Consider the following 15,685-nt stretch of genomic DNA (forward strand, 5'->3'; position numbering starts at 1 on the left):
CTGAGATTTGGAAGGCCGACTGCATTTAATTCTGAAACTGCTTGTCAGATATTTCTCTAATTTCAATTTGATTAATAAGCTTTGTTTTGGTGAGTGATCAATACAGCCTATTCATTTTGAGCACAGGTTTTGGAGTCACAAGCTGAGGACCTGGTCCCTGACACTACGACTGTACGCTGACCTTTGTCAAATGACTTAACCTCCTTGAGCCTTAGTTTCCTAAACTGTGAGATGGATATACTAATAGTATCCTAAGTTGTAAAGTAGTTATGATGATTAAATGAGATAAATGAAAGTACATGTTTCAAATGCTTAATGCCTGACACACGTTAATGGTCATGGTCATCATCATTATCGTTTTAGCATGGATAAAGAGTATAGTCTGGATTTGTGACCTTAAATTTTTGGCTCTAATATTCGCCAGGGCTCTACTCAGAACATTCTCTGTTTGCACTTCATACAGCAGTGCCAGCGCGCAGCGAGGCAACACCCTCAGGAGCATCATTCTTTTCTGGACCTGGTTCTTTCTCGCTCTGCCCTCCAGGGGCCGCTGTGTTTCTCGGAAAGCGCGCGGGATGCTCGGTTGCCACGAGACCGTCGCCAGGCAACCGCGTGTACACACAATCCAGACGGGCCGGGGAGCGTCAATATGGCGGCGCAGGGCGCCCCCTCGAGCTCTCCGTCAGACAACTCTACCGCCTCGGGGTCGCTGGCAGAACTGCCACCGACAGCGACCGCGACTTCGAGGTCGTCCCCAGAGTCGAAGGGGAGCTCCCGGAGCTCGCTGCTTCAGTGGACCTGCCCCGAGGACTCATTGCCCCTAGCCGTGTTTTATGGGCCGCTGGACGCGAAAAACCCGCTCCTGGCCTCTTGTGAGAAGGAGATCCGGGAGTTGTTAGGCTTTATGAGGAAAAAGAAGGCTTTAGCCACCACGGAGGAAGAGAAGCACGAATTCCGCCGGCGTTGGTAAGCGCTGGCGGGGCACTGGGGAGGGCGCTGGCCAAAGCGCTGGCGGGGCACTGGGGAGGGCCCCTGGAGAGGGCTTGAGGATGCAGGTGGTGGCCCCAGAGCTGGTTCAGCGTTGCGGACGCAGGGGCTGCCTGAAGGGCCCAGGAGAGATAAACAGAGTTTAAGAGGTGGAGACTCGTCACTCTTAACAATCCTTAATTCCTGAGAGATGTTGTATCTTGGCTTCCTGCTCAGGTCAAAATAAAAATCTACATAGAAATGTTTCATAACTCACTATTTGTTATTTGACCAGAAAAGAAAGATGGTAAGATAAGCAGGAAAGAACCTTAAAAAGAGTTCGTAGTTTGCAGTAATAACGTGGTGATAGAACTCCCAAAAGGTAAACAGTTGTGCAGAATGAATCGCAAAATTAAAAAAAAGTCACTGTAATCCTAATAACAATATAAGAAGGAATTAAAGTGCACATGTTCACGGGATGACATACTTCTTTGTATCAAGAGCTAACTTCATGAACCTAATCTACCTCGAAGTTATTCCTTTTTCTCCATATACAAATTTTATATACTTATAATATGAAAAGTTGTGAAACCCTTGAGTGAGCCAAAAATTTATACTTGAATACAAAATACAAAAATTAGCTGGGCGTGGTGGCACATGCCTGTACTCCCATCTACTCAGGAGGCTGAGGCAGGATAATTGCTTGAACCTGGGAGGCAGAAGCTGCAGTGAGCTGGGATGACACCACTACACCCCAACCTGGGCGACAGACAGAGCAAGACTCTCAAAATAAATAAATACAGTGAGCTGGGATGACACCACTACACCCCAACCTGGGCGACAGACAGAGCAAGACTCTCAAAATAAATAAATAAATAAATAAAATAAAATAAAATATTTTTCTGTTATGCATTTAACAACTATTTATTGAGCACATAGTGTATATCAAGTACTGTTCAAGGAACTAGGAAAACATCAAGTTAACAAAACATAAAAATCCATGTCCTTATGGAGCATATATTTTTGTGAATATAAACAACCACTAAACAAATATGTAAGTAAATAATTTTACAAGGAGAAGACTGCTAGGGAGAAAAATAGAACAGGGAATCGTGATGGAGGATATGAGATGAATGTTGCAATTTTATCTTTTTTTTGAGACAGGGTGTCACTCTTGCACAGGTTGGTGTGCAGTGGCTCAATCCTGGCTCACTGAAACCTTGAACTCGGGGGCTCAAGGGATCTTCCCACCTTGACCTCCCAAAGTATTGGATTACAGGCATGAGCTACTGCACCTGGCCTGAGAGTTGCAATTTTAAATGGGGTGGTGGGAAGCATGGTTAGGGAAGGTCAGGAAAAGTCGCTTTTGAGAATGATGAGAAGGATATATGGGAACAATTGATGAGGCTTTTTGTGCACAGAGTAGGTCACACAAGGAGAATGGCAGATGGGAAAGTCCTGGGGTGGAATTGTGATTGTGGGAAGAGCAAGAGGGAGGGAGATCAAGAGTTTAGAATTTTATAAAAATTGAGATGTGATTCAGCATCCAGGTGGAGCTACTATGTAGGTAGTTTGACATTTGAATCTGGAAGTCAGATGAGATATACATTTGGGATTCATATGATATTTAAATCATGACACCTGATGAATAGCTAAGAGAGTGTGTGTGTAAATGGAGAAGGGAAGAGTCCAAGGATTGAGCTCTGGGATGCTCCAGCATGGACAGGGAGAGGCAATAAGAAGAAACCAACAGACACTAAGGAGGAGTGGCCAATGGAAAACCAGTAAGTGCCTGGTGTACTAGAAGCAGGTAGAGAAGGTATTTCAGGAAGAAAGGAATGATCAGCTGTGGCAAATTCTGCTGACTGGCCAAGTAAGATGAGAACCAAGAATTGACCAAGGAAAGTCCATTATATACCTACCCTATATGCTTTATTTATTTATTTATTTATTGAGAGGGAGTTTTACTCTGTACCCCAGGCTGGAGTGCAGTGCCGCGATCTCAGCTTACTGCAACCTCTGCCTCCCGGGTTTCAGCGATTCTTGTGCCTCAGCCTCCGAGTAGCTGGGACTACAGGCGCCTGCCACCACGCCCAGCTAATTTTTGTATTTTTAGTAGAGACGGGGTTTCGCCATGTTGGCCAGGCTAGTCTGGAACTCCTGACCTCAGGAGATCCACCTGCCTTGGCCTCCCCAATTGCTGAGGTTACAGGCGTGAGCCACTGTGCCCAGTTTATACATTTATATTTAAATAGTTTCCATCTTTGAATTTCATCTACCCATCTCCACTACCAGCATTCCAGTCCAGACCACCACCATTTCACATTTTCCCTGCAGCCACTCTGTCTCAAATCTATCCTTCACCTAGCAGTCAGGATGATCTTTGCAAATCTTATCTAAAGTCTTTCTATTGCTTTCCATTGCTTTTGGAATAAACTTAAGAATTCTGATACTCTGCAGGGGCTGAGGTGTTGACCCTGCCTGCCTTTCTTAGCTCTCTTCTCTTCTCTCTCAGGACTTTCCAGAGAAACAGGTCCTACTGTTTCTCACCCCAGAGCCTTTATATTTGCTATCTTTGTTGTCTGAATGTTCTTCCCTAAGCTTTTCAAAAATCTGGCTCCTTCTCTTTTTTCAGGCCTCAGCTCAGTTGTCACCTTCTTAGAGTGGCCTTTCCTGTCTAATGCAGATTCACTCATAGGTTTATATTTTTTAATTGATTTGTTTTCTTGTGCATTGTCTGTCTCATTAGGATGTAAGCTCCCTGGTGACTTTGGATAATGTGTCTCTCTTTCATTGCTGTATTTCTGGCACTAAGCCTGGGGATTGGGACATAGTAAACATTCAATAAATATTTAGTATTGAAAGAATTCAAGAGTTATTATCCTTGGCCTGGTGCAGTGGCTTACGCCTGTAATCCCAGCACTCTGGGAGGCCGAGGCGGGCAGATCACCTGCGGTCAGGAGTTCGAGATCAGCCTGGCCAACATGTAGAAATTCTCTCTACTAAAAAATACAAAAATTAGCCGGGCGTGGTGGTGTGCGCCTGTAATCCCAGCTATTCAGGAGGCTGAGGCATGAGAATCGCTTGAACTGGGGAGGTGGAGGTTGCTGGTGTGCCGAGATCATGCCACTGCACTCCAGCCTGGGTGACAGAATGAGACTCTGTCTCAAAAAAAAAAAGTTATTATCTTTATATTCTCAGTAATTGTGAATATTACATATAGGAAAGTAGACATGGGCCAGTCTATGTACAGTATCTGTGCCATCTTTAACAAGACTGTAAGAATCACAAGTGTTGGATTGACACATGCCTTAAGAGTCCAACCTCTCACACAATTTTGGCCTTTATTTATACAATAATTTTTAATGAGTGCCTGCTATGTGTGAGGCAATGTACTAGACACTGGTTACACAGTGGTGAACAAAATAGATATGGGAGTCAGTATTCATGGAGCTTATAGTCTAGAGAGGGAGATAGACATTCAGTAAGTCATTAGTAAATATGCAAACAAGAAATGCTATGAAAGTAACTGCTGAGCACTTATATGTGTCAGGCATCCTACTAGGCACTGTGGCTACAGCAGTGAACCAGACAAAAATCTCTGCCTTCTTAGAGTTTATAGTCTAGAGAGGGAACTAGACAATAAGCATCAATTACGTGTATTTTATGGTAATTTAGGAATGATAAATGCTGCTGGGCGCAGTGGCTCATGCCTGTAATCCTAGCAGTTTGAGAGGCTTAGGCAGGTGGATCACGAGGTCAGGTGTTCGAGACCAACCTGGCCAACATAATGAAACCCTGTCTCTACGAAAAATACAAAAATTAGCCGGGCATGGTGGCGGGTACCTGCAATCCCAGCTACTCGGGAGGCCAAGGCAGGAGAATCACTTGAACCTGGGAAGCGGAGGTTGCATTGAGCCGAGATTGCGCCACTGCACTCCAGCTCAACAGAGTGAGACTCTGTCTCAAACAAACAAACAAACAAAAAAAACCAAAGAAATGATACATGCTAGAGAGAAAAAGAAGATACTCTATTCCTATTAGAAATTAAAAAAAAAGAAAAAGGAAAAGAGAAGAGGTTACAGAGTGGAAGACAGGAAGTTGCAATTTTCATTAAGGTGGTCAGAGTAGATGACACTTAAAGCAGAGGCTTAAAGAGAATGTAGTGGGGACTTGCTTTTGAATGAGTGATAAGTGAGGTGCCATTAAGCTGAGATTAGGAGGACACCAGGGATTTGACTAGCCAAATGCAGAGGATGAATAGGGGGACAAGAATGCAGGAAGATCCTTGGCAGAACAGATCCATTCCTACTTCAGAGGAATGGACAGAATCCCATTTAGCAGAAGCACAGTGAAAGAGGTACAACAGTATGAGGTGAGATTTAGAGGAATAATAGGGCTTTGGATGGTTTTAGAGGCCATTTTAAAGAGTTTGCATTTATTCCATTGGATAGTTTTGCGGAAGGATTATGTAATTTTTTTTTTTTTTTTTTGAGACAGTCTCACTCTGTCGACAAGGCTGGAATGCAGTGGCACAATCTCAGCTTACTGCAACCTCTGCCTCCCGGGTTCAAGCGATTCTCCTGCCTCAGCCTCCTGAGTAGCTGGGATTACAGGCTCATGCCACCACACCTGGCTAATTTTTGTGTTTTTAGTAGAGACAGGGTTTCACTGCGTTGGCCAGGCTGGTCTCAAACTCCTGACCTCGAGTGATCCACCCGCCTCAGCCTCCCAAAGTGCTGGGATTACAGTTGTGAGCCACCATGCACAGCCTAATTTTTGTTTTAAGATATTATTCTGATGATCATATCCAAAGGGAACAAGAATAGCAGTGTAGAGACCAGTTAGGAGTATAGGAGGTAGGAGTTGCTTTTATAATATATTTGACAGATGGTTATTATTATTATTATTTTTTGAGACAGTCTCGCTCTGTCACCAGGCTGGAGTGCAGTGATGTGATATTGGCTCACTGCAATTTCTGCCTCCCGGATTCAAGTGATTCTCCTGCCTCAGCCTTTTGAGGAGCTGGGACTACAGATGCGAGCTACCACACCCAGCTAATTTTTGTATTTTTAGTAAAGACAGGGTTTCACCATGTTGGTCAGGATGGTCTCAATCTCTTGACCTCATGATCCGCCCGCTTTGACCTCCCAAAGTGTTGGGATTACAGGTGTGAGCCACTGCGCCCGGCCAACAGATGATTATTTTTTATATCAAAATGTGTTTCTCCTTATAACTATGGTAACTTCCATAAGCATAAAATTCATAGTATTTAAAATATAAATTATTGTCGTACCAGAAATGTCTTTAAATAAGAGCGTGATACATTTTTAAAAAATGTGCTTTTGCTATAAGCACATAAGATTGAGGTATTAAAGTATTCTGCTTAAACAGTTATGATTTTCTTTTCTTTCCTTCCCTTCCTTCCTTCCTTCCTTCCTTCCTTCCTTCCTTCCTTCCTTCCCTCCCTCCCTCCCTCCCTCCCTCCCTCCCTCCCTCCTTCCTTCCTTCCTTCCTTCCTTCCTTCCTTCCTTCCTTCCTTCCTTCCTTTTAGACAGTGTCTTGCTCTGTCGCCCAGGCTGGAGTGCAGTAGCCGGATCTTGGCTCACTGCTACGTCTGCCTCCTGGGTTCAGTCAATTAGACGATTCACGTGCCTCAGCCTCCTTGGTATCTGGACTATAGGTGCGTGTCACCACACCCAGCTAATTTTTGTTTTTTTTTCAGTAGAGACAGGGTTTTGTGATGTTTCCCAGGCTGGTCTTGAACTCCTGACCTCAAGCGATCTGCCCACCTTGGCCTCCCAAAGTGCTGGGATTACAGGCGTGAGCCATCGCACCTGGATAATTTTCTATTTTAGAACATTTTACATATGTAGCAACAGTCAGCAATCCCAAGTACATTAACATTTTCTTCTCAAATGATGTACATTCTATAGTATATATTATATATTTTTGGTTTAAGCATTATGTAAGCTATTCCCAATGAGCAGCCTTAACCTGAACTTAGAGTTCAACAAAGAAGACATTTTTTCTTTCTTATTATATAATCTTGATTGATTTAACAAAGCTGATATTTTTCTTTTATGAGTAACAAGCCTAGTCATCATTATCTCATCTGTAAGTTTTAGAAGAATTAATTATTTCATCTACATAATTTAAGAATTCTAGTAAGAAATGGTGAATTTCTTGGATTCATTATATTTATTCAAATACCATGGCATTTCATGAAGCATCAAATGAAAGTGAAAGAAGTAATAAAGCAAACAAAACACCTCTCCCCTTTTAAATGTCTGTGGTTTATATTTGCCATATTTATTTGGCACTGTTATTTATTACTTGGTACATGCATATATTTTTCTACCTAAATATATGATGAATCAGTTCATGAAGGAGGAATGCATTGCGTCCTTCACTCAATCAGTGACTCAATCAATATTATTTAATTACCCAAATGAATTAATTGACAGGTTTCTGTTTAGATGTTTCATTATTACTCCAACACGTACATCATAAGTATTACAGCCATCTTCAGTTCTTAAGTTTAGGTCCTGTATTAGCCAGCTCAGGTTGCCATAACAAAATACTATAGACCAGGTGGCTTAAACAACAGACATTTATTTATTTTTCACAGTCTGAAGGCTGGAAGTCCCAGATCAAGATCCAGCAGGATTGGTTTCTCATGAGGACTCGTCTCCTGGTTTGTAGAAGACTGCTTTGTCCTCAAGCATGGAGACTGTATACAATTTATGACCATATCATAAAAGAGCAAGCTCTCTGGAGTCTCTTCTTGTAGGGACATTAATTCCATCAGGCCAGGGTACTAACCTTATGATTTCATTTAACCTTAATTGCTTCCTTAGAGGCCCTGTTTCCAAATACAACCACACCGGGGGTTAGGATTTCAACATATGAATTGGGGGGCAGTGGGGGAGAGGTCACAAACATTCAGTCTTATCTAGAAATTTATGAGATAGGATTGGACACCTGTTAGGGGATATTTGGATTTTTCCTAGAGGCATATATAATTTCTGGGAGAGAGGAAAGAAATAAATGTTAACGAAATGGATGAATAAAATAGGCAATGATCTGCTACCGTTTGAAACTCTGGTTAGAAAGCATTTTGAAAATACTGTTTGTTTTGTTTTTGTTTTACTTGGTGGAGGGAAGTATAGCTCTAAGTGGATTGACTGGCTGTTTGAACCCTGAGCCCTTCACAGGAAAAAATAAAACAAGAACAAAGAATGTTTTCTTCCCTATCATTCATTCATTCATTCATTCATTCATTCATTCATCTTTCAGCAGATATTTATTGAGTACCTACATGCAGTAGGTATTCACTACTGTTGGGCCTGGGCAATGAATAATATTGTTGAGGTCCTTGACCTCAGGGAGTTTACTTTCCAGAGGACTGGAAAGCTCATTCATATAGTCGTTAAGATCATAGATGCACTGAGCCTCAGCTTCATCAGCTGTATCTTTGGGATATTGATACTACCTTTCTTGGGGTTGTTGTGAAAATGAAGTGAAAAAAGGTACGCATATAGGCAAAAGACCCAAAATAGCCAACACAGCATTGAAGGAGAAGAAGAAAGTTGGAGGACTGACACGACTCAATTTCAAGACTTGCTGTAAAGCTACAGTATTCAAGATAATGTGACATTGGTGAAAGAATAGACAAATCCGTGGAACAATATACGCAGCTTAGAAATAGACTCACATAAATATAGTCAACTTGTTAGGGAAACAGGAGCATAGGAGAACCAGAGTAATGGCATTTTAAAATCAACTCCATCTTAAAATTAGCAGGGCACGTTCCTTGCCAGGCGTGACCCATGGTTATAAATTTTTTACCGTTGAAGAAACAGCCTAAAGATGCCTGCAAAAACAAACACCTACAATAGCAGAAGGTCCAGATGTCCCAATACCCATAACAATATATGCCTTCAAGATAATTATAGCTATGCCTTGATGTACTGCACATGAAAATGTTGAGGATAGTTTCCTTTAAATCAACAGAGTAATAAATTTTGTCACACTGTTGGCCTACCTGCATGTAGACCTAACTTAGCCTGGCTTTTTACATAGATAAGACCCCTATATGAGAAGAGTTTAAAACAGAGAGTGTGTTCATCTTCCTGCTTTCTGAGGTTGCCCGACTGTGTAACTAAATAGCTTTCAATAAATGATCTCTTCCCACTGCACTCTGTGACTTGTCTTGAATTCCTTCCTGTGCGAGATTCAAGAGTCCTCTCTTGGGGTCTGGATCAAAACCCCTTTTCTGGCAACAAACTGGTATTTGGCAAGTGAGCAAAGTCAATTCAATGGAGAACAGCGTCTTCAGTAAATGGTCCTGGAACAACTGGATATCCACATGCCAAAAAATGAATCTAGATGCAGACCGTATGCCCTTCACAAAAATTAACTCAAAATGGATCACCTACCTAAATATAAAATGCAGTTATTATGACCTGGCCAGGGACCATGGCTCACGCCTGTAATCCCAGCACTTGGGGAGGCTGAGGCAGGCGGATCACAAGATCAAGAGATCGAGACCATCCTGGTCAACATGGTGAAAACCCATCTCTACTAAAAATACAAAAATTAGCTGGGTGTGGTGGTGCGTGCCTGTAGTCCCAGCTACTTGGGAGGCTGAAGCAGGAGAATCACTTGAATCTAGGAGGCAGAGGTTGCAGTGAGCTGAGATGGCGCCACTGCACTCCAGCCTGGTGACAAAGCAAGACTCTGTCTCAAAACAAAAAATAAAAAATAAAGAAACTCCTAGTAGATAACATAGGAGAGAATCTAGGTGACCTTGGGTTTGGTGATGACTTTGAATATACAGTACCAAGGCATGATCCATGAAAGAAAGAATTGATAAGCTGGACTTCATTAAAGTTCAAAATTACTGCTCTATGAAAGATACTGTCAAGGGAATGAAAGGATAAGTCACAAATTGGGAGAGAATATTTGCAAAAGACTTATTTGATAAAGGACTGTTATCCAAAGTATACAAAGAACTCTGAAAACTCAGCAATAACAACAACCTGATTTTACTTTTTAAAAAAATTTTATTTATTTATTTATTTACTGATTTTTTTGAGATGAAGTCTTGCTCTTTTGCCCAGGCTGGAGTGCAGTGGCCTGATCTCGGCTCACTGCAGCCTCCACCTCATGAGTTCAGATGATTCTCTTCCTGAGTAGCTGGGACTACAGGTGTGTGCCACCATGCCTGGCTAATTTTTGTATTTTTAGTAGAGACGAGGTTTCACCATGTTCACCATGTTGGACAGGCTAGTCTCAAACTCCTGACCTCAAGTGATCCACCTGTCTCAGCCTCCCAAAGTGGTGGGATTACGGGCGTGAGCCACTGTGTCTGGCCAACAACCTGATTTTAAAAATGGGCCAAAGACTTTAACAGACACCTCACCAAAGAAGATACACAAATGGCAAATAAACATATGAAAATATGTTCCACATCATATGTAATCAGGTGAATGCAAGTTAAAGCAACAATGAGATACCCTTCATGCCTATTAGGAAGGCTAAAATCTAGAACACTGACAACACCAAATGCTGGGAAGGATGTAGAGCAGGGAATTCTCTCATTCATTGCTGGTGGAAATGCAAAATAGTACAGCCACTTTGGAAGACAGGTGGTTTCTTACAGAATTAAACATATTCTTACCATAACATTCACCCCTTGTGCTCCTTGGTATTTATCCAAAGGAATTGAAAACTTATGTCCATATAAAAACCTGAACTTCGGGCCTGGTGCGGTGACTCACGCCTGTAGTGCTAGCACTTTGGGAGGCCTAGGCGGGTGGATTACCTGAGGTCAGGAATTTGAGACCAGCCTGGCCAACATGGCAAAACCCTGTCTCTACTAAAAATACAAAAATCAGCCAGGTATGGTGGTGCACGCCTGTAATCCCAGCTACTCAGGAGGCAGAGGAAGGAGAATTGCTTGAACTCCGGAGGTGGAGGTTGCAGTGAGCCAAGATCGTGCCACTGCACTCCAGCCTGCGCAACAGGAGCAAGACTCTATCTCAAAAAACAAAACAAAACAAAACAAAACAAAACAAAACACAAAAACCCCTGCACATCAGTATTTCTGGCAGCTTTTTTCATAATTGCCAAAACTTGTAAGCAACCAAGATGTCATTCAGCATGTGAGTGGATAAACTGATGCATCCAGACAATGGAATATTATTCAGTGCTGAAAAGAAATGAGCTATCAAGCCATGAGAAGACATGGAGGAAACTTAGATGCATATTGCTAAGTGAAAGAAGCCAATCTGAAAAGGCTTCCTACTGTGATTCCAACTGTATGACATTTTGGAAAAGGCAAAACTATGGAGCCAGTAAAAATATCAGTGGTTAACAGAGATTGAGCGGGAAAGGAGGGATGAATAAGTGGAGCACAGAGGATTTTTAGGATAATGAATCTACTCTGTGATATTTTCACAGTGAATAGACATTATATACATTTGTCCAAACCCATGGAATGGATGACACCAACAGTGAACCCTAAACTATGGACTTTGGGTGATAATGATGTGTCAATGTAGGTTCATCATAACGAAGGTACCATTCTAGTGGAGTTGTTGATAATGGGGGAGGGCTGCGCATGTTTGGGGGCACAGGGTATATAAATGGGAAATCTCAGTACCTTCTGCTTAATTCTGTTGTGAACTTAAAATTGCTCTATGAAGTAAAGTATCTAAAAAAAAAAACATATGTAAAGAGCTGCAATCAATGCTTGGTACATAGGAAGCAATAATTTTAACTGTAATTACATTTATTATTAATAATTGGAGATTAACAGTAAGGCACATTGGAAAGGCTTAGCACAAGGTAAGTTTTAAAGGATTGCTTGCAAATTAATTGAGGTTTCTTGCAGACTTTGACAATGTCGTTTTATTTTATGATTTTTACAGTGCCACTTCTTTGTTTAATATCTGGACTAAATACGCCCCCAGGCTGCCAGCAGACTATTACAACGAAAAGCTTCTGAAGGTTGGAGATAGCCTTTGTCAAATGAAAGTAAGTGCCTCTGGAGGAAAGAGAGCCAAAAAGAAATTCATTTGGCTAATTATTATTACAGTATTTAGTCTGATACCCTTCCTATTTTACATGTTTTGATTTTTCTCTTAGAAAAAAATAAATGAGTACATAAAAATTTTAATAAGGCACAGTAACTAAAAAAGTGTTTGCTTTTTAATTTTGTAGTTGAGATTTCCCAGAGGTGAGACATTCCTGGACAGCCAGGCAGCTGGCTGTGGATGGGCAGGAGTGTGGCCGGGTTCACAGAGGGTGTGGTAGGCGCACAACAGGAAATGCTGAATCATCGTGTTCCTACCTTATACAAAGGAGCCCAGACACCACTTCCTGTTGTTTTTCATATGGCTGGCCTTGCCCAGTGGTCAACCTTCAGGGCTCTTGGCCTTGCAGCTCTGTTGCCTGCTTCAGTGCCCTGTTTATTAAGCTCTTTCAACTGTTTCTTAATGTTTTGCTATATGTAATTATAATAGTCATTCCATACATACCCTGTTTCTTGCTCAGTATTGTATTCCAGACTGAGTTTGTGTCCTACTTTTAGTTTCACCTGAATGTCTAGGGCTTGGAATGCTGTGGACTTGTGGACTTGGTTTGCTGAGACCACAGCATGGCTGGGTTTTCCATTAATGATCATGTGAGTTTCTCCCTTAAACTCTGGCCTAGATCCAAATTATTCTAAATTATGTGAACATCAGACAATGGGATTTTAGGCCAGCTGTGGGCAGTGTTCAGTGTTTTCTCAATCTTCAGTTTCTCAACTTGATTTTTCCCCTCTGTTTCTATATTCTGGACTTTAATCCTCTTGGTCTGGGAGACAAATTTACCAAATAGAGGATATGAGTGGTGGAACTTCATAATGATGAACTAAGATCTATTTTCTTCTGCCAAAAATAGAGAATAACCATAGTTCCACATAAATGAACTATGGGTCTTAGAAACTTGAAAAACAGGGCTTGGTAAGCTACAGAAAAGAAACCCAGGTGAGATTCAACTTGTAAGCTTTATTCATGTAAGTGGAATAAGAGTTTTGACAAGAATTAGAAGCCAGCCCCCTCTCCATCCTTATACTTTTCAGTGTAAGAAGCTAGTAATACAATTAAAAAGCACAGTGTAGGGTTGTTTGAGAAATATCTGTGTGGGTGCAGTGGATATTGCTGGAGGGAAGGGAGGTGTATGTTAAAAGCTGATAAAGCAAGTTAAAGATGTTTTAGATAGAAAGGCCTAGATAGTATATTTTAATATTTAATTAAAAGAACAAAGGAAAAGTTTTATCTACTTTTCACTGAAGGAAATGTTGGCCAGGCTGGGCATGGTGGCTCACACCTGTAATCCCAGAACTTTGGTAGGCTGAGGAGGGCAGATTGCTTGAGCCCAGGAGTTTGAGACCAACCTGGGCAACATGGCAAAACACTGTCTCTTAAAAAAAAAAAAAAAGGTATGTATAATTCTGAAAACGAACTTGTTACTTTGGTTTCTAGGCTCTATTTTTATTTTAGTTGTAGTAAAGATCGTCTTGTGGAATATTTGTTTTAAACCTAGATTTGAATTTATTATATGACTCAAGTTAGAGTAGAAAAGATTCAGGATTAATTAGTGAGCAAAAAACAAATCTATAATAGAAATTTAAATAAAACAGTGTTTGACTGAAGATGCCTCCCAAGGGGCTAGGTAACTGGACAGGCAGTTCACACTTGGGGCAGTTGCTTTTCCTGGGGATGAAGTTGCAGGAGAGGGAGCTGAGGAAGGGTTGCAAGTGACTCATTTTGAAAGGACTGCTTACATCCTCTGCCCTGAAACCCTCCAGGTAACTGAGCCCTGTGGGTTACAGAAATGGGGCATCTGATTCTGTTATGGGAAGACAAGCATGACTTTGAATGAATAAATATCCCACTGCTCAAATGCTTTTTATTTGTCCTGATGCAGCTTCAGAGTCTGTTGACAGATGAAAGAGAGGCAGGTAGCTCACCTCACTCTGCATTTGTTTCTTTTAGCTTCTCTTCTTTGGTTCCCTCTTTCTTCCTCTCTTCCTTCCTCTCTCCCTCCCTCTCCCTTCGTCTCCTTCCTCCCTGTCTGTCTCCTCCCTTCCTTTCTCTCTCTTTCTCTCCCTCCCTTTATTTTTTATTTTATTTTTTCCCTCCTCCTTCCCTCCCTCTCTCTTTCTTCCTTTCCTTTCTTTTCCTTCCTTTCCTTCTCTCTTTCCTTCCCTTCCTTTCTTTCTCCTTCCTTTCCTTTGCCCGTTCCTTCCTTTTTTCCCTTTCCTTTTCCTTTTCCTTTCCTATCCCTTTCCCTTCCCTTCCTCCCTTCCTTCCCCCTTCCCTCCCTCCCTCCCTCCCTTCCTTCTTCCCTCCCTCCCTCCCTCCCCTCCTTCCTCCCTCCCTCCCTTCCTTCTTCCCTCCCTCCCTCCCTCCCTTCCTTCCTCCCTCCCTCCCCTCCTTCCTTCCTTCCTTCCTTCCTTCCTCCCTCCCTCCCTCCCTCCCTTCCTTCCTCTCACTCACTCTTCCTTTCTTTTCTTTTTCAAGCCTATGAGGTATCAGAGAAGCAAGACTACTCATCCACCTCTCTGGGTATGTGGGTTACCATGATCTGATGATGCTGAATTTTGGAACCTGGATTTTGAGTATATGTAGGTATTACCACACACAGTGCCATAGTAAATATTCTCATCCTTGTGGTCATGATGGTCCCATCTCACATAGGCTCATTGTGAGGAGAATTAGATGAAATAATGCACATACATTGTATAGTGCAGTATCTGTCATATACTATGTTTTTGGAAAATGGAGCCAGTAGTAATGGTATAATTGTAATAATTAACATTGATACTATTAGGAATAATATGAATATTACCTAACAATGATGAGCTAAATGATATTTTGGAATTTTAATCAAGTCCTCTTTTTATTTCAGGAATACAAACTGGCCCTTTTACAATGCTATGGAAGATATCTTCAGCAGTTCAATACCAATTTTGATGAGAATAAAGTGGATGTAACTCAATTCAAGGCTGCCTTTTTCCCAAAAGGCTTTAGAGATAAAACTGCTGGACTTACAGTAAGATGAAAGAGCAGCTGAAATAGCTACAATTTATGATTAGCTATGCAATATATCTTTTAGTTGATAGCTTCTAAATGTCTTCTGTTGGCTTAGCATAGCATCTAGCTGTGTGCTATAAGTTGCTTAATAAATACTTTCAGTGCTGGATAAGAAAGTGAACTTACTAAGCTTTGTAAGGATGTTTGGAGATTAAGTCACTGCAGTCACTCATTCATGTAGCAGTTGTTATTTAATAGCTAATATTTGTAGAGTGCTTTTAGTTTATAAAGTGCTTTGGAAAACAAATTTGATAAAGCAATTTTATGAGTACATACTATTATCCCTATTTTACAGAAGAGAAAAATAAAGCTTATCACATAGTATAAAAAGTGGCTCTTGAGATTAAGCATAAATCTATTGATATAAAAATTTATACTTTTTTTCTAGTATACCAATATTTTGTTAATTACTACCATTGATTCATGGATTGAACAGTTTTCATGTGCTAAATACTCTTCTAAATATATTGTATGAATTATCATCTTGCAGCCTCATTAAAGTCCTAAGAGGAGACTCTTTTACAGATTAGGAAATGGAAGTTTATTAGCCTGCTTAAGGCAGTGGGCAG

The 15,685-nt window shown here is 41.3% G+C and overlaps 1 protein-coding gene across 2 annotated transcripts in view; it reads left to right on the plus strand.

Moving 5' to 3' along the window:
- The first annotated feature begins 620 nt into the window (after positions 1 to 620).
- Positions 621 to 15,685, plus strand: part of CFAP54 (cilia and flagella associated protein 54) — a 380,731-nt gene continuing 365,666 nt past the window's right edge. For both annotated transcript variants that reach the window (XM_030939210.1, XM_030939211.1), the window contains exons 1-3: positions 621 to 966; positions 11,904 to 12,009; positions 14,932 to 15,075. In XM_030939210.1, coding sequence (XP_030795070.1) covers positions 650 to 966; positions 11,904 to 12,009; positions 14,932 to 15,075 — 567 coding nt within the window. In that variant the 5' untranslated portion in view covers positions 621 to 649. The remainder of the gene's footprint in view (positions 967 to 11,903; positions 12,010 to 14,931; positions 15,076 to 15,685) is intronic.

Source organism: Rhinopithecus roxellana, chromosome 10 (assembly GCF_007565055.1).
Source record: "Rhinopithecus roxellana isolate Shanxi Qingling chromosome 10, ASM756505v1, whole genome shotgun sequence".
NCBI classification, from domain to species: domain Eukaryota; kingdom Metazoa; phylum Chordata; class Mammalia; order Primates; family Cercopithecidae; genus Rhinopithecus; species Rhinopithecus roxellana.